At 37.0% G+C, this 23,876-nt stretch overlaps 2 protein-coding genes across 2 annotated transcripts; both read left to right on the plus strand.

Moving 5' to 3' along the window:
- The first annotated feature begins 947 nt into the window (after positions 1–947).
- LOC113448580 (uncharacterized) lies at positions 948–15,390 on the plus strand. The gene is made up of 4 exons (XM_087917965.1): positions 948–2,393; positions 6,401–6,563; positions 9,553–9,639; positions 10,634–15,390. The coding sequence occupies exons 2-4, from the start codon at positions 6,479–6,481 to the stop codon at positions 13,870–13,872; spliced, it is 3,411 nt and encodes a 1,136-aa protein (XP_087774091.1). The 5' UTR covers positions 948–2,393; positions 6,401–6,478; the 3' UTR covers positions 13,873–15,390.
- A 2,657-nt stretch (positions 15,391–18,047) lies between these two features.
- LOC148124224 (tubulin polymerization-promoting protein family member 2-like) lies at positions 18,048–22,467 on the plus strand. Its single transcript, XM_087917227.1, has 2 exons — positions 18,048–18,217; positions 22,275–22,467. The coding sequence occupies exons 1-2, from the start codon at positions 18,048–18,050 to the stop codon at positions 22,465–22,467; spliced, it is 363 nt and encodes a 120-aa protein (XP_087773353.1).
- Positions 22,468–23,876: the final 1,409 nt, after the last annotated feature.

Genomic DNA, 23,876 nt, shown 5'->3' on the forward strand with positions numbered 1-23,876 from the left:
CATGGCTCAAGCTACCCAAGAGCTAGCACGGTAATTCCCTTTCTGGATGCCAAATATGAAGATATAAATGTTAGGGTTCCATCCTTATAACAAATATGAACCAGTTGCCAAGCAACTGAATTGACCATGGAGATGCTGCATGTGTAAAGTCATTTCAGTGCTGTAAACTAAACAAACTTGTAAGTCAAGGACTACCTATACTGTTTTTATGTCAGTATCTACATATATGCCAATAATTTTCTCAGGAGCTCAGAAATACTATACCTCTATGTAGATTTTTGTTCTTTCAACAATGTGGAACAAAGTCTTAAAGCTTGCTGTGATCTAAAATAGAATAGAATAATAGAGTTGGAAGGGAATTTGAAGGTCTTCTAGCCCAATGCCCTTCTTAGGTAGCAAACCGTATTCCATTTCAGACAAATGTTATTCAATCTCTTCTTAAAAACTTCCAGTGTTGGAGCATTCACACATAGAGGCAAGTTGTTCCACTGATAAATTGTTCTGTCAGGAATTTCTCCTTAGTTCTAGGTTGCTTCTCTCCCTGATTAGTTTCCACCCATTGTTTCTTGTCCTGCCTTCAGATGCTTTGGAGAATAGCTTGACTCCCTCTTTGTGCAGCTCTTGAGATATCGGAACACTGCTATCATGTCACCCCAGTCCTTCTTTTCATTAAAGTAAACATACCCAATTCCAGCAACCGTTCTTTATATGTTAAAGGCAATAAAATACTGTAGCAGGACTCTCTTCCCATTATATCTTTCTCCAATTTATGCATTGCTCAAGAGAATGTTTCTTCATATATTGTATCATACAGTGCATTCCATGAATTTGAGTAAATCTTACTGTCATTAGGCCAGCCTTATAATCATATTCAAACTCTTCAAATTTCTACATTCTCTCAAACAATAGGGAAGTATGGGTGTGGAAGAAGTAAGGTGGGTTACTAATTCAACCAAATAAAAGGAAAAGAAAAAAAATTAATCTTTGGTGTTCCCCCCTCCTCCCAGAGTTCAAGGAACTCTGCTAATTCAGTGAACTAGATTAGCTTCTGTTAACTATGTTCCAACTATTTTAAACAAGCAAATGCTCTCTTCTCTGCTCATTTCATCAGGAGGCATTGTAAGGACAGTGTCAATAATTCACTGATAACACAGTAATTGTTTATCATCTGAGATAGAAATAGGTATTGGAAGAAATGTCCATCTGGGTTCAGTGGGAAGAAAGACACTGGAAACATGGAGACTGCTTGGAAGGATGGTTTAATGGAGCAGAACCATTAAGCTCATAGTCCTGGTGCAGGTGAACACATGGAGAATGAGATATGTTTATACCCATTCTTGGGCCTTGCCCTAGAGTGTCCTGTTCTTGTGGCAAGGGCATATGTCCTATTGGCTACTGTAGGATCATGTGCAAATCCTAGGAGTTTGTCTGGGATAAGTCTGGTTGAATTGTGGGCTGATGTAATGTCCACAGATGATTTTGCAATACAGTGAGCCCTGCTGTTAGATGAGTAAAGGGCTAATCTTATCATGTCCTGAGGGCCATATCAGAATGAATGAATGAATGAATTCTTTATTGGCCAAGTGTGATTAGACACTCAAGGAATTATAATAATCCCATCACTCTGAAGCTGAAGGTGAGGGGCAGGAAGCTGCTTTGTCTCTAAAAACATGTTTCTTCTTTTCTCGTTCAGGGAAATATAATATTCTGCCTTTTTAATATTTCCTAAAATGTTTCATTCTTTTAGGAGAGGGACGGGTGCTAACTTTTTTCATAGGTAACAGGAGTCAAATTCCATCTGATTTGACATGTTATTTTCCAAAACAGCATGTCTCATGCCACCCTACCAATCAATGCTTTTTTCCCCTTTCCTTGAAGACAAAAATGACAGAATAAATGGGATATAGATAAGAATGCACTAGTAATGTTAGCATTAATGAGAACGTGGGATAGAAATTTCTATACCAATAAATCCACGAAAGTTCTGAGAGTTCATTTACTCAGTACCTGGTGGGGAAAAGTACGTTTTTGTTAGTAGCAAAACTTGTATTATCTAAGCCCTTTGTATCCCGGATGAATTACATTTCCAACAGTAATAGGCAATTATTGAGAAAAGCCTCAAAACATACAAGCATCTTAGCCAGGAAGAGCTGGATGGACGGTGGATATCCAATTGGCCATTGATTGTTGTACTTGGTGCAAAGGAAATAAATGCAAAACACGGGCATCTTCCCTAGAAGCGTCCAATCACATATAACTATCCGAAAACAATTGGTTTGCAAAAAGTGAAGACGGAAGGGGTGGTCTTACCGCCTTCCCTGGTTTCTAGGTGAAATTAGGGGACTTCACGTGGCCAGAGGAGAACTCGGGAGACAAGATCCAGGGAGAATTAGGTAAGCCCAGGGAAATGTTTCTTGGCTGGATCCTGATATATTTTAGCTTGCATTTTGGATTTTGTGATGGGAACAACAAAATTCTTCAGGATAAAGGTAAAGCAACTACTCGGATCCGGCGCACGAGGTTCTTAGATGGGAGCGTGGGCTTATTCATCGTCTCCTCCAAGAGCCGCGCCGTTGCCAGTCCTGGGCTAGCTCCGGTTCCAGGCAAGACCAGGAAGAGGCAGGGACCCATTAAGGAGGCGGAGGAGTGCTTATCATCTCTTTTCCGTTTTGGATCAAATCATTGCCGACATTTGGAATGAAACGGTGACCAAAAGAACTTAGCATAAATTAGTCCGAAATATTTGGCGGGAGTCTTCTCGAGCTTACATGTAAAGGTGTAATACATATAAAGGTGGCTTTTTCATTATGGTTGTTTTTGAATAGTTATAACAACTCTCGAGTTGCATGCACCAAGGCTGCTGAGAAGAAACAGTTTTAAGAAAGCAAAACTGAAAATGCAAAACGGCGAAGAGCAAAATGCAAAACCGCTGCACAAGATTTTGCAGACTGTAGTAACCCTTGTAAATTATAAACAAACATCCTTTACTTTTTAAAGATTGATATAATGGCAAGTAGTTACAAATGATAAAACTATGGAATAATTAGTTTTTGTTAAAGAGTTTTGGGTTCCATCTATTAAGTATGGACTGACTTGTGTTTAACTATTTAAAACTTACTTTAACATACTCTTGATAAAACTTATTTTCTTATGTTTACATTAATGAATCCTCTTTCTTCCTCCCCCAGATTGTTCTAGATCCTTATAATTCTTTCTCAAATAATACTTTAGTAGAACTACAGTATCTGTTCCCAACTCCTAGTTCTTCCCTATTTGTGGAAAAGGATTAGGAGATAATATTAAATATTTAAATATTATTGAATAGTTTAAGTATTTAAATTCAAACTTTTCAAATTTCAGAATGGTTTGCATTATCAGCAAGGCAGCAAGACAAACATTAAAAAAAAATTCATTTAAGGAATTCTGTCTTGCCAATTTCACCCGATTTGGTTCACTAAATAGAAAAGGAATTGAAAAAAAAAGAAAAAAGAAATAGCATCAAGTCAGTGTTTGACTCTTAGTGATATATATGGGTTTTCTCCACAATTATCCCTTACCTGATCCTTCAGGTCTTCCAGTAGGGCACCCATTTCTGCTGTAACCAGGGGTTTCCAACCTTGGCAACTTTAAGACTTGTGGACTTCAACTCCTGGAAGCTTTGCTGCCTGAGGAATTCTGGGAGTTGAAGTCCACTAGTCTTGAAGTTGCTAGTTTGGAGATCCCTGAGTTAGTCCATCCACTTAGCTGTTGATCATCCTCTTTCCTTCCACTTTTCCTACCATTAGTCCCTTCTCCAAATAGCTAGCTCTTCATATAATTTATCCAAAGTATGATGATCTGAGACTGATAATTCATGCCTCAAGTAAGAATTTTGGATTGATTTGTTTGATCCATTTGTTGGTTTTTGGGCTGTCTGCAGTATTTTGAGGAGTTTTCTTCAACAACAGTGTTCTACTTTTGCTTCCATACAGTGTCATGGAAAATACCATTGCCTACGCTGTTTTGATGTCTGTAGGTATAGAGGTATATCATGGTATTTGAATATCTTTTCCAAGGCCTTCATGGCTATTTTATCAAGTGCTATCAGAAATATTTTTTATTTTATTTGCTTATTTATCACATTTTAAAACCACCCATCTCCTCATAGAGGAATTCTTGGCAGAAATTTCTTGTTCTTATTGATGGTTGATCCTGAAAAGTACAAATTGTTTACCATTTCAATATCTTCATTGTTAATTAACTGGGCCAACTTTAAGCACAATTGAGAAAATCTGGAGCTGCAGTTAAGGACACATTTATTTGGCTACTCTCTTTTTATTTTCAAGTTCATTTTCATTCTAATGTGTTACAGAGGGAAAATTAAAATACTAATATGATTTCGGTAACAAAGTGAAAACTTAAAATGCAATCTGTACTTTAGAGCAGCGGTCGCAGTAGGCCATGAGAAAATTTTGATGGGCCGCAGAGAAATCTCACACCCAGAGCACCCCTCCCGAAAGCAATTAATCCAGGCTGTGCAGAAATACAAGGCTGCGCTGCCCACATGGTCCATGGGAACCCACCTCGCCCACTCCTTACTCAGCAAACTTGCCTGCTAAATTGTTATTTTTCCTTTTTCCGACCATCAGTTCTGTTGTGCAGGAAGATTTAGATTAGCTTGGAAGCAGGAAATGGTTGGATTTCTTGCTTTCTAGCTAGTTTTTAGATCTCCTGAACCTCCCTTAGGACTGAAGGTTCTATTATTCAGTGCAGACGCAAGCAAATTTTATGTGACAGACTCAGGTAGCTGATGGCAGAGAGATATATCACTGAACGATTCTGCGAGCAACTCAATCTGCCTGCCTGCTTTGCCTGATTTTGGGTAGAAGTTGCCCTTTTTTATAAAAAAATGCAATATTTATATAAATATTTATAATATTTACATACAAGCCATGCCCAGCCAGTCACATGACCACCAAGCCACACCCACAAATTAGGCCATGCCCACAAAACCGGTTAGTGGTCCCTGGGATTTAAAATTATGAGTTTGGTGATCCCTGAGGTTCAAAAAGTTGGCGACCCCTGCTTTAGAGCACAACTGTAACTTACAGCAAAGCCTATGTAGTGGCTAAAGTAATAGAAAGTGGCAGTGTAAGATCCAGGTTCAACTATATCCTCAACTAGGGAAATTCACAGGGTAAATCTGGGCCATCTCTCTCATCCCAGTTTATTACACAGGATTAGGAAAAATGGGGAGGGGGGGGTTGTCCTTGAGCTCTTGAATGAGAAGTGGGAAATAAATTGTCCCAGGTATTGTGCCCAATAGAGAGATCTTGGGAATTGTAGCATAGCAACTCTATACCCCCAAAATATCTCATACCAAACTCTGTAATTGTTTTTTTTCTCTGTGCAACCTTGTTTGATTCTCAAAGACTTCCTGGACTTGTCCCTGCAGTTTTCCTGGGCAAAGATTTTCAAAAGTGGTTTGCCATTGCCTCCTTCCTAGGATTGATAAGAAAGTGACTGGTTTAAAGTCACCCAGTTGGCTTTGTGCTGAAGGCAGGACTCAAACTTATATTGTCTCCCCATTTCTTCTCTAATGCCCTAACTATTACACCAAACTGACTTCTTTTTTTAAACTTAAAGTTTATTTCCAAATAGCCAAGACTTTACTGCTATATAAAGTGCCATTAAACAAAGGTGACTTATTACATCGTTTTTCCATTTAAATTTATGGTGGAAAATGAGGATCAGCCAACAGTTTCAACTGCAATCAGTATTGTCTAGTTTGCTAATCCATGGCCTGCTTTGCTTATTTGTGATTAGCAAATTGCCTATATTCAAGCAACTGTGAACTATTCTGTAAACTGTGGCTAAGCAAACCATGTGGTCTGACAGCATAACTGTGGAAGAGATGCATCTGTTATAGATAAATTAAGTAGAAGCAGATATTTAATGCCATTATAGATGATGAGAAATCCCCTAACTCAGGGGTCCCCAAACTTGGCAACTTTAAGACTTGTGGACTTCAACTCCCAGAATTCTTGGAGTTGAAGTCCACAAGTCTTAAAGTTGCCAAGTTTGGAGACCTCTGCCCTAACTCCTTGATCAAAGAAGATGACTAGTGACTTTTGTCATTGAGGACTGTCTCTTTCTGGCTACGTACACTGTAGAGCAGATTAGTAGAGTTTTTCTACACTGCTATGGTTGTCTGATTGCTGTAGAATCAGTAGCAAATATCTTCAATTCTATCCTTACAAGCAAAGTATAACATAACCAAGTTTTAAAAAGCAATCTGGCTTTGTTGATTTTATGGAATATATAGTTATGGTCAGATAATGGGATTTTGTTGACAGAATGAAATTAATGTGCCTATAGTTAAATATTCCCTCCTAAACTTTTCCTGAAATCTCTCAAGCAGACATCTGAACATCCTTATGGAGTGAGTATCCAGTGTGCACCTAAGATTGCTTGGCCTGTACCTGGCCTTGGGAAAGAAATGACTGCTCTTGAATCAGCATTTGGTGAAGAAGCTATGGCTGAGATTAATCATTCCTTGGATAGAGAAAACTTGGCAGCAACAGGTGAGGAGGAGGAATCTACCAAAAGATATTAAAATATAACTTGATTGGGATTCCAAGTGAAAGAAACTGTGTGAAAGGGTTGGTTTAGAGCTGAGGAGATGCCAAGGTCATGTCTGCCCTTGGCATAGCCTACCTCAGAGGGTTGTGATGAGAAAAAGGAGGAGGGAACACTTTGTACGCTGCCTTGAGTTCCTGAACAAAAGACAGGATGTAAAATTAACAGAAATGCTATGTTCTTTCAAGACTCAGGTTGGATCAGAAACATTGATATTTATTTATATAAAAAGCATACACATACAGAGATACTGCATCTTGTTATCTCGGACTACATTACAGTGCCTGACCTGATACTAGAGCATTCGTATTTCTTTAGAAAACGACTGATTATTTATAATAGAAACATGTAAATTAACGAATATTAAACACAATGTAAAAATGCATTACATGAAAAAGCCTGTAAAAATAACATATGTTTTGAACCCAATGTTTAACTGCACTAAGGGTGTCTATGGCTGTGTATTACCTCATTTGGGTCCTGCCATGAAAAACCTAAACTGGTTACTGGATAAACATTCTCCTGAAAGGATCCATAAAATTGGCTTAGATATGTCATTTCAACATGAAATGAGCTGAACACAAAGAGCTTGCGCTTATCATCGGGGTGGGGTCAAAAAGTCAAGATGAAAGTCATAAAAGTCACAAAGGGCTGAAAGCTTTTTTTTAACATGTAGAAAACAAATAAAATACAGAGCTTTGATTGCAAGGTTGCAAGTATCATTGATTTTTTTAATATCTCTGGTTGCCCCAACTCTGGGCTATATTATGCTACTCTTCATGCAGCTTTGTTGAAATTTTGAATGGGTCTCGAAAGAGAACTGATAACTAGGGAAAGTCTTATCATTTTCATGTATATATGAGCAATTCCATTAATATATTAAATATATGAATAATGTAGTTACACAATAACACTGAATAACTACTATTACAACTATTATATTGAATATAAGCAGTATCTACTTTCAACAGTTATTTCGAACAATTTTATTTTTCATTTGCTTGGTATTATTGGTCAAAGGAAAAAGCATTATTGTAATCATGATTATTAAGCAATGCTATTGGGGAGGATGGTGTCCTGTTTTCCCCTTGGTGATTTTCTTTACCTGAAAAAAGACATCCTATATTTCAATGGTATTCATCTCGCTGATACAGATATTCCTCAACTTATGACAAAAAGTGGACCAAAATTTTTGTTATTAAGCAAGTGGTTGTATTATGATTAGAAATTGGGTCTGTTTGATTATTAGACAAGAGATTTCCTCACCTGGAATATTTGTTTGTTGAATACAATATTTTTGTTAAAGATGGGAAGATAATTATTTGTTGACCCATTATGTAAGAGGAGGAGAACCTAGCAGTTTTGGGTTTTTTTACTACTTTTCACTATCCAGCCAGGGTGAATTTTTTATTGTGATTTGGGGTCCCCCCCTTTTTTTGTACATAAGATTTTTGGGGGGTTGTTAGTGTTGGATGTGTGTTTTTCTATTTTTTTGTTTTGCATTTTATTTTTGTTCATAAGAGAAAATAAATATATTTTAAAAAAGAAAACAAAGCAAGTGATTGAGCCATGCCCAATTTCATGACCTTCTTCCCAGGGTTAAGTGAATCATTGCAGTAGTTAAGTGAATCTCGTAATTAAGGAAATCCAGCTTTCTTCATTGACTTTGCTTGCCAGAAGCCATCTTAGAAGGTTGCAAATGACAGTCACAAGAGCCCAGGATTCTGCAATTATCATAAATACATGCCAATTGCCAAGTGTAGGAATTTTGGTCATGTGACCCTGGAGAGGCTGTGACAGTTGTAAATGCAAACACCAGTTATAAGTCACTCTTTTTCAGTGCCATTGTAACTTTAAATGGTCACACGAATGGCTATATTTGAGGGTTATCTGTAGAATACCATTACAATATGGCTGGTTTTTCATATTTCATATTCCATATTTCATATTTGTAAATAAATATGTATTGGTTGATTGTACACAGCAGAAACCCATGGGTTAAGACATTTTCCCCATGTTGATGGCCACACTTAAAAGATGTTTTCCAGAACATTTAGAATTGGAAAGGTTTCTTGTGGAAATTAGCATGCTTTTAATTCACATACTGGTTTCAGTATGTGTTCAATATCTATTGCACAAATAATGAACCTACATTATTTGATTGTGGAAAAAAATGCATCTAGTCTTTTAAAGCTTCAACCTTGCATTTAAAGAAATTGAAAGTTTTCATGCCAGGATAAAAATTACTTTTATTAAAGTTGGGCAGTAGGCAGTAAAATAATAGGTAATTGCCATATTATTTTAGCTTTTCAAGTTTTTATACAAATCATCTAAAAAGCAAATTATCATTCAGGTTTGAAATTGCCAAGCTTATCTGCAGTTGAAAATTTTCCAGTTCACATCTTCGGTTACATGGTTTTTTTGGGGTGTGTGTGTGATATTTCTTCAAGGAGAACTCCAAATGATAAAACCAGAACAAAAGTTCAATCTGAATTCAAGTGATTTGCATTTAAATTTAAATAAGATTAAATATAGTAAGTGTAACTATTTTCCAAAAATCTGGAGAATCTATTTCATCATGTAATCTCCATCAATGTTAAAAAATTGTAATGAAAGTCTCCATGGTTGACACCCAAGATCTTTGAGAACCACATATATCCTTGTGGCATCAAATTGCACTCTTCTGGTTTAAAAATAGCAATGGCTGAGTTTGATACTATGTTGAGACAAAACTGCACAACCACATAATGGTTTAATGCAGTTCATAAATTCAGTTGACATGCTCCACAAGCCAAGGAACTAAACAATTTGGGATCTTGAGGAATAATAATGTAACACCTGTGGCTGTAAAAGAATGCAGATTTGGTTGCTGAGAATTCTACTGTTCTCTTATTAGGCAGGCCATAATAACATCTACCTGTTTGTCCTTTACAGAATGCTCAGAATTCCAGTTTAATGCCAACTGTTTAACAGGAGAAGGTCAATTATGCATCTTGGAGCCTCATATTACTGAAATTATTGGTGAGTCAATGGCTGATATATCTCCAAACAAAATAGATAAAACTTTCAGTGGATGAGAAGTGATCTGTGTTTATCAACTATACCGGAACCATGGTGTTGTGCATGGTTAGGGCACTGATTGTTGAGCAGCAAGTTCATGTTCGAGACCCGAGTACTGCTGTGGGGTGGGGTGAACTCCTGTCTTTCACTCCAGTTCCTGAAGGGTTATGAAAGGAATTTCCATTTGGGCATCCCCCCGCAGCAGTGATGTCACTGGATAATCCTTTCCACTCGGAATCGCCTTGGTGCCTCCAAAACAGTGCAATAAGACCAATTACACCTTCTTAAGACTGTTTTTTCCTCTTAATACTAAACATATATCTATAGCCTGAAATGTTAAAAAACCTAGGCACATATTTGGAGAGTTCTTTATTAAAATATGGTTTTATTATCTTCAGTCTATCCTAATCTGGTTTAAAAACAGTATTTGCCTAACAATCCAACTTGCACGTTTAGATTAAGGCAAGCTATAATGTCAAAAGGAGTGGGAAAAACCAGGCTGCATCCTATCTCCTTGTTTTTTATGTACAGGATAATTTTGAAGAAACACACAGAGAAGCATATTGGAATGGTTCTTACCAAGGAGTTATACCATAGGCTTGCTTGATTGTGTAATTTAAAGCTTGAGATTTATATTATCCCAATTTCCTTGTCATTCTGTTAGATGCCAGTGGTCCCAACATTTCCATTACCAAAATAACTCTATTTTCCCCAAATCACTACATCTCTACAATCTTATATGATGAGTGTTTTAACATGCCAAGTTTTTATAGTTGCACATAAACGAAGTTTGGCAAGCTTACTTGCCAAAGCAAATTCTCCAGTTTTAAGGAATGAGGTACTTGTTTGTTTCTCCTACAATTAAAGAATATGTTTAAAATGTAGGGGTCAGTTTTATGCCCAATGTGCTCCCAACGTCTCCAGGAATTATTTTTAGTGTTTTTAATTTTGGCAGATAATGAAGGTTTGGCAAATGATCAGCTGACAACTGCTGAGAAAGTAGCATTGGAGAATTCAGCAAAGACAGAAGCAGTTTGGGAGTATCCGTGGCAGTCCGACAAAGTTGTGACCAATCTTTCAGTACCCCACCATGATAAGAATACCTCTGTAAAAGATGAGGAAGCAAATAGCCAAAGCTCAAAACCAATTAATTACCACCACAACCAAACCAAGAATCTGTACTTTTGTGATAGGCCTAAAAAGGACTTCCAGCAACCATCTCTATTTGCACAACATAAAAATGTGTTCTGTGCAAGTAAAATGCCTGTGCAGAGTGAGCAATTGGAAATATGCAATTCACTGGTGCCAGACCTGAATAGCCAGACTAAAAATTGTTTAATAATAGGTGACCAATGTGGAGAAAATAACCAAAGTCTATCTCACCTTTCCCAATATTATAAAAATGTGCTTCCAAATGAAAACTCAGCTTGGCAGCATCAAAGCTTTCAATCAGAAGCAGGTAGTCTGATATCAGAAGTATGCTATAGAAGCACATTAGTACCAGTTCCTCTTAAGGCAGAGAATATAATAGAATATGTTGATGAAGCAGTTGGTCCAAATGCCATACAAGTAACAGACCAGAGAACTGAGACCAAAAATCTGCATATCTGTGACCAGTGTGGAAAGGAATACCAGTGGCTTTCTGAGCTTATCCGACATCAGCTACTATATTTTGGAGGAGAAGCAGATAGACAAAGCCAGCTTAATTTGGAAGATAGAAATCCAAGTCATTTGGCATTTGTCCCTATTCCCTTCCAGGAAAACGGAATGTGTGCAACCTCTTGGGAAACTTTCCAACAAAAGTCAAGAGATCATAACACTCCTGCAAAGATGCAGTATTTCAGCCATCAGAATGGAAAGGATTTCTGCAAGTCCTCTGTACTCAAGTGGCATACACTTCCTAGGGAGAAATTGACTAGACAATCAAAAATAAATAAATCTAGTACCTTGTCATTTGTCCCCCATGTGAGAGGAAACATGTTTGCAGACTCTTGTGAAACCTCTAACCTAAACTCAGTGCGTACAAGTCCTTACACAGGGAAACAACACAATGACCAATGTGGAAGATGCAGTCATAGTCTTTGTGCTCAGCAGCATCTTGATAATTTGGAATTGAAAGCAGATAGAGATGAACTGTTCCACTTGGGAGCATACAGTCCAAAAAGCTCAGTGCCCACTTCTCTGCAAACAGACAAAACATTCAGTGAAAACTCAAAAATCCTTACAGAACAAAAGAACTGTGCTAAGAATCTGTACACTTGTAACTGTGATAGGAACAATTGCCAGTGTCATTGTTTGTTAGCCAAGCATCATCTACATGTTGCCTTGGGAGGGCAAACAGATACACAGGACCAATTTAAAATACAAGCAGGCAGTTTAAGTCAATTTCAAATGGAAAGTAAAGTTACAGAATCGTCTGAAACAGTTAAACCTCAGTCAAATCTCACAACAAACCAAGGTTCCGATATCAAAAGTCCAAGAATATGTACGGAATGTGGGAAGGACTTCCGATGGTCCTCTGCCCTGGCTCGACATCATGTTGTGCATTCTGGAAAAGCTAGTAAGAAACAATGCCCATCAAAGGTAGATTATCAAAAAGATTTATCATCTGGTCCCATGGATTTTGACCAACCTTCCCATCTGAAGACAAACCAGTTGACTGAGAAAAATAAACCCTACACATGTGGTTACTGTGGAAAAAGCTTCAAGTGGCCTTCTGACCTTGCTCGACATAAACGGGTTCATTCTAGAAAAAAATTAATGAGAAGCAAGGGCATCAAGCCCAACAAATCCTATAACTCTGACCAGGGTGGAAAACATTTCTATTGTCCTTCCCACCTTGCCCAACATAAACACACACATTCTAGAAGTAAATTAATGAGAGGCACCAAGTTCAAGTCCTACATTTGTGGTCACTGTGGAAAGAGTTACCACTGGCCTTCTAAACTTGCCCGACATGAACAGACTCACTTTAGAACAAAACTAATGAAAGACAAGTGTACCAAGATGAAGAAATCATATATTTGTGGTCAGTGTGGAAAAAATTTCCAGTGGCCTGACCTTACCCAACATAAATGCATGCATGCTAGAAAAAAATTACTGAGAGGCAAGTGTAACAAACCCCAGAAACACTACACACGTAGCCAATGTGGAAAGAGCTTCCAGTGGCCTTCTCAACTTGCCAAACGTGAACACACTCATTCAAGAAGCAAATTAGTGAGAGGCAGGTGTACCAAGCTTAACAAATCCTGTATCTGTGATCAGTGTGGAAAAGGCTTTATGTATCCTTCTGACCTTGCCCGACATGAAATCACTCATTCTAGAAAAAAATTACTGAGAGGCAAGTGCACCAAACTCAATCAATACTACACACGTAGCCAATGTAAAAAGAGCTTCCAGTGGCCTTCTGAATCTGCCCAACATGATCACACTCATTCAAGAAATAAATTTGTGAGAGGCAGGTGTACCAAGCTCAACAAATCCTGTATCTGTGATCAGTGTGGAAAAGGCTTTATGTATCCTTCTGACCTTGCCCGACATGAACCCACTCATTCTAGAAAAAAATTACTGAGAGGCAAATGCACCAAACTCAAGAAATATTACACATGTAATCAATGTAGAAAGAGTTTCCAGAAGGCTTCTCAACTTGCCGAACATGAACACACTCATTCAAGAAGTAAATTAGTGAGAGGCCGGTGTACCAAGCTTAACAAATCCTGTATCTGTGATCAGTGTGGAAAAGGATTCGTGTACCCTTCTGACCTTGCCCGACATGAACACAGTCATTCCAGAATTAAAGTAGTGAGAGGCCGGTGTACCAAGCTAAAAAAATCCTGTATCTGTGATCAGTGTGGAAAAGGATTCATGTACCCTTCTGACCTTGCCCGACATGAAAAGACACATTCTAGAAAAAAATTACTGAGAGGCAAGTGCACCAAACTCAATCAATACTACACACGTAGCCAATGTAAAAAGAGCTTCCAGTGGCCTTCTGAATCTGCCCAACACGAACACACTCATTCAAGAAATAAACTTGTGACAGGCAGGTGTACCGAGCTGAACAAATCCTGTATCTGTGATCAGTGTGGAAAAGGCTTTATGTATCCTTCTGGCCTTGCCCGACATGAACACAGTCATTCCAGAATTAAAGTAGCAAGAGGCCAGTGCACCAAGCTAAAAAAATCCTGTATCTGATCAGTGTGGAAAAGGCTTCATGTATCATTCTGACCTTGCCCGACATGAACTCACTCATTCTAGAAAAAAGTTACTGAGAGGCAAGTTCACTAAACTCAAGAAATATTACACATGTACTCATTGTAGGAAGAGTTTCCAGAAGGCTTCTCAACTTACCAAACATGAACCCACACTCATTCCAGAATTAAAGTAGTGATAGGCCAGTGTACCAAGCTAAAAAAAATCCTGTATCTTTGATCAGTGTGAAAAAAGTTTCATGTACCCTTCTGATCTTGCCCAGCATCAATGCACTCATTCTAGAAAAAAGTTACTGAGAGGCAAGTGCATCAAACTCAACTAATAGTACACATGTAGCCAATGAAAAAAAAAAGCTTCCAGTGGCCTTCTCAATCTGCCCAACATGAACACACTCATTCAAGAAATAAATTTGTGAGAGGCAGGCATACCAAGCTCAAATCTTGTGTGATCAGTATGGAAAAGGCTTTATGTATCCTGATCTTGCCCGATATGAATACACTCATTCTCGAAAAAAATTGCTGAGGCAAGTGCATCAAGCTCAAGAAATCACATATTTATAATCAATGTGGAAAAGGTTTCCAATAGCCTTCTGACCTTGCCTGACATGAACACTCATTTTAGAGAAATGTCACATAGAAGTAAATATATGAAGCTTCAAAAGCTGTTTGCATGTACTGTATTTGGTGTGGAAAGATCTTCCAGCGGTTTTTCTCCCTTTGTTCAATTTAAATGCTCTCATTCTGGGAAAATGATGACTAGAAGCAAATGCACCAAACTCTGGAAGCTGCACATCTGTTGTGAAAGTGGAAACAGCTTCCAGTGGCCTAAGCTTGCAGAACATCAGCATGTTCGTTCCAGAAAAAAAATTAAGGCAGAAATGTATCAAACTGAAGAAATTATGTACAGTTACATTGGGAAACTCAGAAGGTAGCCTGACCTTGTCCTGTATACTCGTGTTTATTTCAAAATAAAATTAATGAAAGGCAAATGTACCAAAGTTTCTGGTGTCTGTCTTTTCCAGACATGATAGGATTCACTCTAAAAAAAATGTTATCTAGTGCCAAATGTATTAATTTCGAGAAATCATCCATTAGTCATCACTGAAAAAAATCTCCAGTGGCTGCCTGAGCTTTCTAACAATGAATCTATCAGATTCATTCCAGGAAAAAATAATGGGTTTAGCCTGCCCACTTGCTTCAGCAGAAGTGGATTGCTGGAGACCCTGTCAAGGGAATTTTGCTGGTAGAGTTGAGAAGAGCCTTTTCTATTGTGAGTCCCACCCTCTGACCTTCCAGAAGGGCCTTAAAACCTGGTTTTGCCAGCTGTAGGTAAATCTCCTCTTTGCTGGAGGAGATTGACCTGTAAGAAAAAGACCTCATCCCATTGGTTTTAGTTCTTATTTAGTTTTTAAATTATGTTTTTAATTTTAAAATAGATCAAAAAATTAATTTTTAAATCTTAATTTTAAAGTGCCATGGTGGTGCAGTGATTAAATGCAGCATCGCAGGCTAACTGCTGACTGCCAGGAGTTCTATCCTCTGGCTCAAGCTTGATTCATCCTTCTGGAGTCAGTAATTGAGGACCCAGACTGTTGGGGGCAATATGCTGACTAAACCATTTAAAGAGGGCTTAAAGCACTATAAAGTGGCATATAATTTTAAGTGCTATTGCTTTTGCTAATTTTAACTCTTATGTTTATCTTTTTATTTTACAAACTGTCCTCTTAAGGCTTTTGTTGAGATGGGCAGCATATAAGTTTATTAAGTAAGGCAGAAATGCTTCAAGCTCAAGGTCCCAATGATTCCAATGGAAAAAGGTTCCACACATATGGTTCCAATGGAAAAAGCATTCCACTGGCATCCTGACCTTGTCTAATAGAAATGCAATCTTTAAGTATGTCTTTTGACTTCGCTTTTTGAGTAAACATACCATTTGCGGGGATTCATGTTTTGTGTACTCTGGTACTCTGAAGCAACAAAAAGCTGATAAGAAAAGCCATGTAGTAGAAAGAAGGTAGTCAAATAACAAAAGTGCATAGGAAAAACAACATCTCTGTGTGCTGTTTTTCCATACCAAGTTTTGGATAGCATTGTAAAGCTTATGCTCATCTAACAGCTTGTGAAAGAGGAGGATGTCCTACTACTACGTTGAGCATTGTAATCTGCCTCTCCCAAATAGGATTTATAAAATTATATTCACAGGACTTGCTTCTGATTTCTCTCTGATTCGAAAATAGGTACTTTATTTGTCTCCTTTTTGTTTTAACTTCACAATCAGCAGCAGATTTGAAATCTATACTAATTTTTTTTTGAGTGTCAAAATTAAACCTTTGATCCTAAGTGTCATAAGTGGAAGGATCTAATGAATGTTATGAAGGATGATGCTTCATTCACCACTTCACGGTCAATCCTAATTTTGGGCGAAAGAGTTCCAAGCGACCTCATTATCCAAGTTGTTGTTAGGTTCATCAAGCATTTCAATTTGTGAGAAGAGCAGGCTACCTGCTCATCCCAGGTGATTCAATAATCCTTTAGTGATTGAGCACCTATGTAGGCACCGGATAGAGAACCATCATTCCAGGTTTAAAAACCAATTGATCTAGCATTTCTACTTATCCAGGCATCATTAGATTTATATATTAGCATTTTTTCATGCAATTTTAATATCTGTACATGCGTTCATGGTTCATATATCACATTTGTCCTGTCTTAATTCTTTGCAAGCATCAAGACCAGTAAACCAAATACCTGGACTTTCAGATCCTGTGCTGTAGATGGTTGAGAAAAAATTGTGGTTGAGAAACCAATCCACAAGCTCGGAGAATGAACCTTCACCTGACTTTCACCCTCAGATTACCAAAATTCTCAGGATATTTAGAGAGCATCAGATTGAACAGACTACTGTAGTAGCAAATTGCATCCACTACTTTTGAAATAAATTCTGTAGTAAGAATGACATTTGGATGTAGTTCGGTATGGTATTTTTCAAAATGGATTGCAGATAAGTCATGCTCTATTTGCTTTTCAGAGAAAGAATAGGGTACTTCTGAAATACAACTTCCTACTCAGTATTAGAAGAAAGAAGTTTTTGGAATGTTTTTATGAAATCCAAGTTTTGAATGATAGTTCTTCACTAGATAGACATGCCAGAACTTAAAACTTATTTTTAAAGAAAGGTCAACACTTTCTGTATGATATAATCCTTGAGATTATGATCATGAAGAATTTTACTGATACAGACATGACATTGTGCAGTGCATCACCGAGCTGCCTGTTACTGCTGCTTTAAACACAAGCATCTTTCCCATTTCTTGATGGGAAATTGAAAGTTTACATTAATAATGACATCATAGGCAAACTACAAGGTCATAATTAAGGTTCAAATTATATGTGTAGATGGCTTTCAGGCAATGTATAAAGAGGACTTAATGGGGTTGCACTTTCTGCAGTGTAAGAAAAACTCTAGTCAATAGCTACAGTAACAGGAAAATAGGTGGTGAGAATTATGCTTTGGTATTTGATTAAACTAGATGTGTGCTTTTCAAACTTAGCGACATTAAAGTGTGTGGACTTCAACTCCCAGAATTCTCTAGCCAGCCCTGATTGGAGCTTAAAGCCAATTTGCTAGGTTTGAAAAAAAAAACTGGATCAATGATTTTTGAGGTCACTTCCAACCTTAAGCTATAGATACCAGGATAAATCATCCCCAAACTTAAAGTGTGCATACTTTTGAAATGCAATATTTTTAAAAATTGTAATGTTATTTTAAGAATGAGATTTCAAATGAACTGCTTAGTTGTGTCCTTCCTAAGCAATGCATTGGGAAGCTGGATAATTGCCAATTCATCAAAGATTACCAGCAGCCAGTAAAGGTGCACCTTTCATGAAAAATGTAAAACTCATCATTGTTTGTGAACCAACATTTATGTTTTCTCTTATAAAGCTGTGCAGCTATAATAGAAATGCCCTGAGATAGTGGAACACTATCTTAACAATAATTGATATTCTTGACTTGAGGATTGTCTTCAGTTCCCATTAATTCCTTCTAGCATGGAGCCCTGGGTTGTCTTTTCAAAGGTGTTGCCCTCTTTTCCCCATTTGGCACAGTTTTAGGTCCTCTTCTAAAGACACCATGTCACGTTCACTCTTGCAGAAGGAATGTCAGAACTGGAAAACGCTTTCCTTAGATTTGCTGCATATGGAAACACAGCTACTCACAGGAACACCATGTCTGGGAAGAACTTCTACAAGATGTTGAAGGAATGTGGTGTGATGGATGGGAAAGTTGTGACCAACACTGATGTGCTCATTGCCTTCAATGAAGTCAAGTGAGCTTGGAATGATAATGGTGGGAACATTGCAAACAAGCTTGCAGGGACTACTGAAAATACTAAGATTACTTACTAATTGTTCACAGAAGGCTCTGTTTAGCCCCAAATACTGTTTTCTGCACCCACAAATCATTCTAAGAAGATGTCTTGCCTGCGTTTGCCATAACCTTTTTGTGTCATGAACAAAAAGTTGAAAAATATAAAGTCCTCAAAAAGATGCCTTCTTTTTTATTTCCTTTAAAGAAGAAAGCTAATTCTTTTTCCATATTTTTTTATAAATTCTTTTTCCTTCAAAATTGAATTATTCAAAGTCCATTTTGACCTTTTCTTTTGTCCCTCCCATTTAACCCATATTAGTTTGCCCAAGTATTTGTTTCAATGTTTATTTCTTGTACATTTAAAGTTAATTCAGGTGACATCCAAATCGTATCTATTCTTGACTATGATAAGTGTCTATTTGAGTAAAATGTATATTGTCTATTGATGTTTAATTCTCTCCATACGTCTTGAATACTTAGTTCCTCTGCCATCTTAAAAAAAGATTTTGGCAGTGTCTTTCTATTCTTTTAATTTATCTTCGGTATTTTGTAGCCCAACTCTGTCTACTATAGCATTAAAATTTCCTTAAATACATATACTGTCATATTTCAATTCTATTATTTTTTGTGTGTAATTTTTTTAAAAACTCTTCTTGTTTCTCATTTGTTGTATCTATTGCTATTAAGACCATTTTTTGATTATTGTCTATTATTTTCACCATCAATATCCTCCCTTCTTCATCTGTGAAAATTAATTTAACTTTTATTGTATTCTTAATATATAAGGCTACTCTTTTATTTTGTTATGCCAATGATGCATATACATTCTCAATTCTAGGATAATCCGGAACTTGAACATATAGGTTTTTTAATATGTACTTCTTGCAGACAGATTCTATCTAATTTTAGTTTTTCTAACTTATGAAAAATCTTTTTTCTTTTGATGGCAGAATTCAATCCATTTATATTTATTGATATTAGCTTCTTTTCTTCATCCATTATTTACACGTTATATGTAGGGTTTATTGCTCTGATTTCTCTTTGCTCTCTTGCCTCTTTTGGTTCCACCCTGCCACTTGTTGCTCCTTCTTCTCGTATTCTTTCTTCTCTCTTTTTTCTTTATCCCTTCAGCCATCTCCTTTCAAAGTTTAATTATTTCCTCTTCTCTTGTTCTTCGTTTCCTCTAAAGTATTCATCATAAAATTGCTCTGCTTTCTCTACTGAATCCAATCTGTTTCTTTGTTCTTGCCAAATAAACATCAAGCCTTCTGGAATCAACTATCTATAATTCACTCCTTAATTAGAATCTTTGTGAAGAACTGATACTCTCTTTTCAAGTCTGTCACTCTTCTTGGTACTTGTTTTAAGACTGTGATCATCTTCCCTTTACATTTCAATGGGTCGTCTCTTGCTTTCTGTAACATTTCTGTTTTAGTTGCTTTCTTGGTGAATCTCACATGTATTTCTCTGGGTAGCTTATGTCTCATTACATATCTTGTATACACTCGAAATAAGACATCAATTTCATCCATCATTCTTTCTTTTGATATCTCCATGGCTTCTGCCAACATTTCTGTCATTATTTCTGTAAAATTTTTAATAATTTTCTCCTTTTTCTTCCTCAACATTTTGAAATCTTAGATAAAAATCAGATCTCCAGCTCAATCATTCCCTTTTCCTTCTTTTGTTCCACTACTGTCAATCTGTAATTTATTTCTCCAACTTTTTTCTCTGTCTGGTCTTCCCTTTCTTCCATCTTTTGCATTCTTTCTTCATTCTTCATCGTTGTATATTCTCAATTTTCTCTTCAATACGCTTCCCTTGTTCTTGTATTCCTTACGTCATTATTTTTAGCTCCTGCATTGAAAACTCCTTTTTCTTTTTCCTTTTCCTGTTGTTACAGCTTGTATTGATCGCTGACCAGCTGACTTTAGAGAAAAGGGGGTAGGAATTGAAGATGCTGTTCCAGCTGTCCTTCTCATCTCAAATAATCCCAAAGAAAAAGTATCTGCCAATTAATCCAAGTTCTGCTTTCTTCAGGTTCTCCTCTACCTTAATCTAATTGCAAAGAAACCAAGCTCTCCATATCAAATGGCAAAAAATATAAAAATATAAATATAAAAATATAAAAACAGAGAAATCAAAAATACAAAATTCACAAAGAGGCCATACAAGAATAAGGAGAAAAAGAAATTTAAAAAAAATCCAAAAGTAATCCACTAACAGTAATCCAATAATAAAAAGAAGTAATAGGAAAAATTAAAATATACCAAGAAGAAGACTAGAATTAAAAAAAGCCAATGGATGTAAAAAAAAACGGGGGGGGGGGGAGACAAATACCAGCAATAAAAAAATAAACTAAAATAGCCAGCAGTAATTCTAAATAAAAGTCACAAAGTAGACCCTGGCCACCATATAATATCCAAAAAAAAAAAAAAAAAAAACCCAAGTCAAAACATAGTCCAAGGCCCCAGTAGTCTTTTCTCTTCCTTTTCAATCTCCAGCTGTTTAGATTATTTTACCAGCACAGCACCTGTTTAAACAATAGTTCAACACTCTGCTCTTTATCTTCCTTTTAAATCTAAACAGCTTGCAGTCAAAAACAATTTTCTCACCAATTCAGTCCTTTGATCTCTCCAACTTTTCTGTAACCTCTAGGTGGCACTATTGCTTTGCTTTCACTTCTTTCACTTCTAATCAAAAAGTTCCAAAAAGGTTTCACTTTTAAAATTTCTAGGTTAATAGATAACAAGCAGAAAGAGAAGAATAGTCCAAAGTTTAAAGTTAAAATTAAAATTAAAAATTTATCTTTTTCTAAATGTTAGTCCAGTCCAATTAGAAAATTAATCTTTGTTATAAATGTAATAAAATAGTCCTAATTAAATTTGACAGTTAAAAACATGCTCTTTCACCGCTAACTTCTCTCTTTCATCTTCTCCTTAAAATTCTTTTCCCCTTAGAGTGCTCTTTCATCCTTAGAGAAAAAAAGTTTAAAAAACCCTCACCCAGGTCCAACACACTTTCCTTCTGTCTCTTCTTCCATTCCAGAGCTGTCCCAGCTTTTCAGCAGTTTTAATGGCCGCTTTCTTCTGCCATTGGATTAGGGAGCTTTCCCTGGATCAACCAGGGACTTTGTGGTGTCCCTGGGATCAACAGGATGTGCTCTCCTCTATCACCATCTCTCTTGGACAATTTAGGTCTAATTGGACCGTCCAGCTGCAGGGATTTCAATAGCTTTTTGGGAGCTCCCGAATCACCCATCCTCCCGCTACGTCAGTTCTACCCTCTCTGAGAAAGCTGCCTTCAAATGCATAAAATAAAATACATAAGCATAAGGAAACCAATTTGTTAAAAATATAATTAATGAAAGTATTTTTAAAAAATTAACATATCAGTAATAGTAACATGTTTCTTCAGTATAAGACAATACCACTTTTTAGAGTTTAAATAGTGAGATTTATTGAAGCTACACATTTTGGGGGTCTAGGGGCCATAATTTATTATGCCTACTTGAAAAGCTAAACTTCAGTTAGGGTTAGGGAAAATAAAGTTGAAACTCTATTCCCCATCCAAGTTCATAGACCCCTGGATACTGTATTTATCCCAGAGATTAAAGACTTAATCTTAGAGGCTTACGTGATTTCAGCCGTCTGTGGTTTACAGCAGTGATGGATAATGCTTGAAAGAGCAGATAGTGTATTTCAGCTCGTAGTTTCCCAGAAAGAATAAGGATGAAAATTTCATTCTCTTTATTCTGTTTGTAGGGTTTTAGGTAGCAAAAGGAACAGGAGGCTTGTAGAGTGCTAATCACCCCCATTTTCAGTCTTGAAATGCCCCAATCCCAGAATGCGTTGCATTTTAGACTGACTTCAGCTATTTTTCAAGTTTTGGCAGCTTTAAGGATGGGTATGGGAATTGCCTGCAAGCATAAGTTGCTTACTCCTGTGTCACAGATTAGGAGGAAATGAAAATCCACTAGCATATGGTTAATTGATTTTCCCCTCTGTCTCCTGCAGGTTTAAGGGGGCCAACCACATTAACTATATTGAGTTTTTGCAAGCCATTAAATTGCTGAGCAGAAAGTGCTTTAAAGAACAATCTCATGAGGAAGCCCTGCAGGCCATATTGAAGCTAATGGAGGGGAAAAAGCCATCCAACCTGGAAGAACGAGCAAGTGAAGGTTCCTTTCCACCAGGAGAAACAGCCTGATTTCAGAATTCTATACATTTGAATTACTTGAGCAAAAAGATGTAGTTTATTCTTTTTCCATGGGTGTACAGGAAGTAAGTATGGAATGGGATGCAAGGAACATAATTCAGTACCTTGAGAATCTAAGTTTTCTTTTTGGAAAAAAAATGATTTTAGTCCCTTTATTTGCAAAGATATATTTGAAAAGAAAGAAATGTACTAAAACATCAGAAACCATATAAATGAAGATTTCCAGTGAGGGAGTCATCTTTTGTTGTAGGTGAAATAAATTGTAAAAACAAAATACAAACAATCATTTTCTTTGCACAAAGGACACAAATTGGTATACTGCTGAATTTACCTGTTGGTAGAAAATGAGGAGAGCTATAATCCAAAATTATAGCAGATTGGCCTGGAACAAATCTGGATTTGATTTTGAATTGAAGTTTAGATCTAATCCAGATCTAAAACTTTCAAGTGCATTTGCTTTAGAATTCTATGGTAAACTGAGGAACACATGTTCTCATGAGGAAAAGTTGGGCAAGTAGCATTGAGACTGGAGAGGTAGCTGAATATATCAACAATTAGCATAGAGTGGCATCTACTGTACATTGCAACACCCAACAATGCCAGCAACTATACAAATCCCCAGATGTTAGAACTTCCCTTTGCCTTGGATGGGGAAGCCTTTGAAACCCTTTTCCTCTGCTACTCTGTGTTTAATGTCAATGTTGTTTAGGATCAACCAACCAGGTCACTGAATTGGGCCAGTTTCCCCCAACCAAGCTAACTTTACCCTGAAGAGCTGCTTTCAGCTAGCACAAACCTACAGAGAAATTCATCCTGGGAGATCAGTGCAATTAAACTTGGAATTATCCATATCCAATAGAGCAGAATGCTATTTTTGCATGATTAGCATTCTTATTGCAGAAATCAAATCCAGAAAGCACATACAGATGACTGATTCAGCAGGATTCATTAACTTTTTAATATACATAATAATATGAGTAAAATCTACAATACCAATAGTAGATTCTTCCAATGTAACATAAGCAAAACACAAGCAGCAGCTTCAGAGCAGATAAGAATAGTTTCAATTCTTAGCACGACACACAGAACTGCAGGGCCATACCCAGGCTCCTTCAGTTTCAGTTTCTAACTCAGCTTTCATTGCCTGACCTTGTTATGTCTCTGCAGTTTCTGAATATTCTGACACCTCTTCATGACTGGAAGAGACACTTAACTTAATATTCTTCCCATGGTGCACTCCACCCAATGGCTTGATCATTATGTTGGCCAGATTGTCTTCTGATGCACTGTGAAGCAAGCCAATCAATTTCAGTTTTAGTTTCTAATTCAGCTCTCATTGCCTGACCTTGTTACCATGTCTCTGCCAGTTCATGAATATTATGACAATTCTTACAGTGGAT

Source organism: Pseudonaja textilis, chromosome Z (genome assembly GCF_049901715.1).
Source record: "Pseudonaja textilis isolate UNSWEBS1 chromosome Z, rPseTex1.2, whole genome shotgun sequence".
Lineage (NCBI taxonomy): Eukaryota > Metazoa > Chordata > Lepidosauria > Squamata > Elapidae > Pseudonaja > Pseudonaja textilis.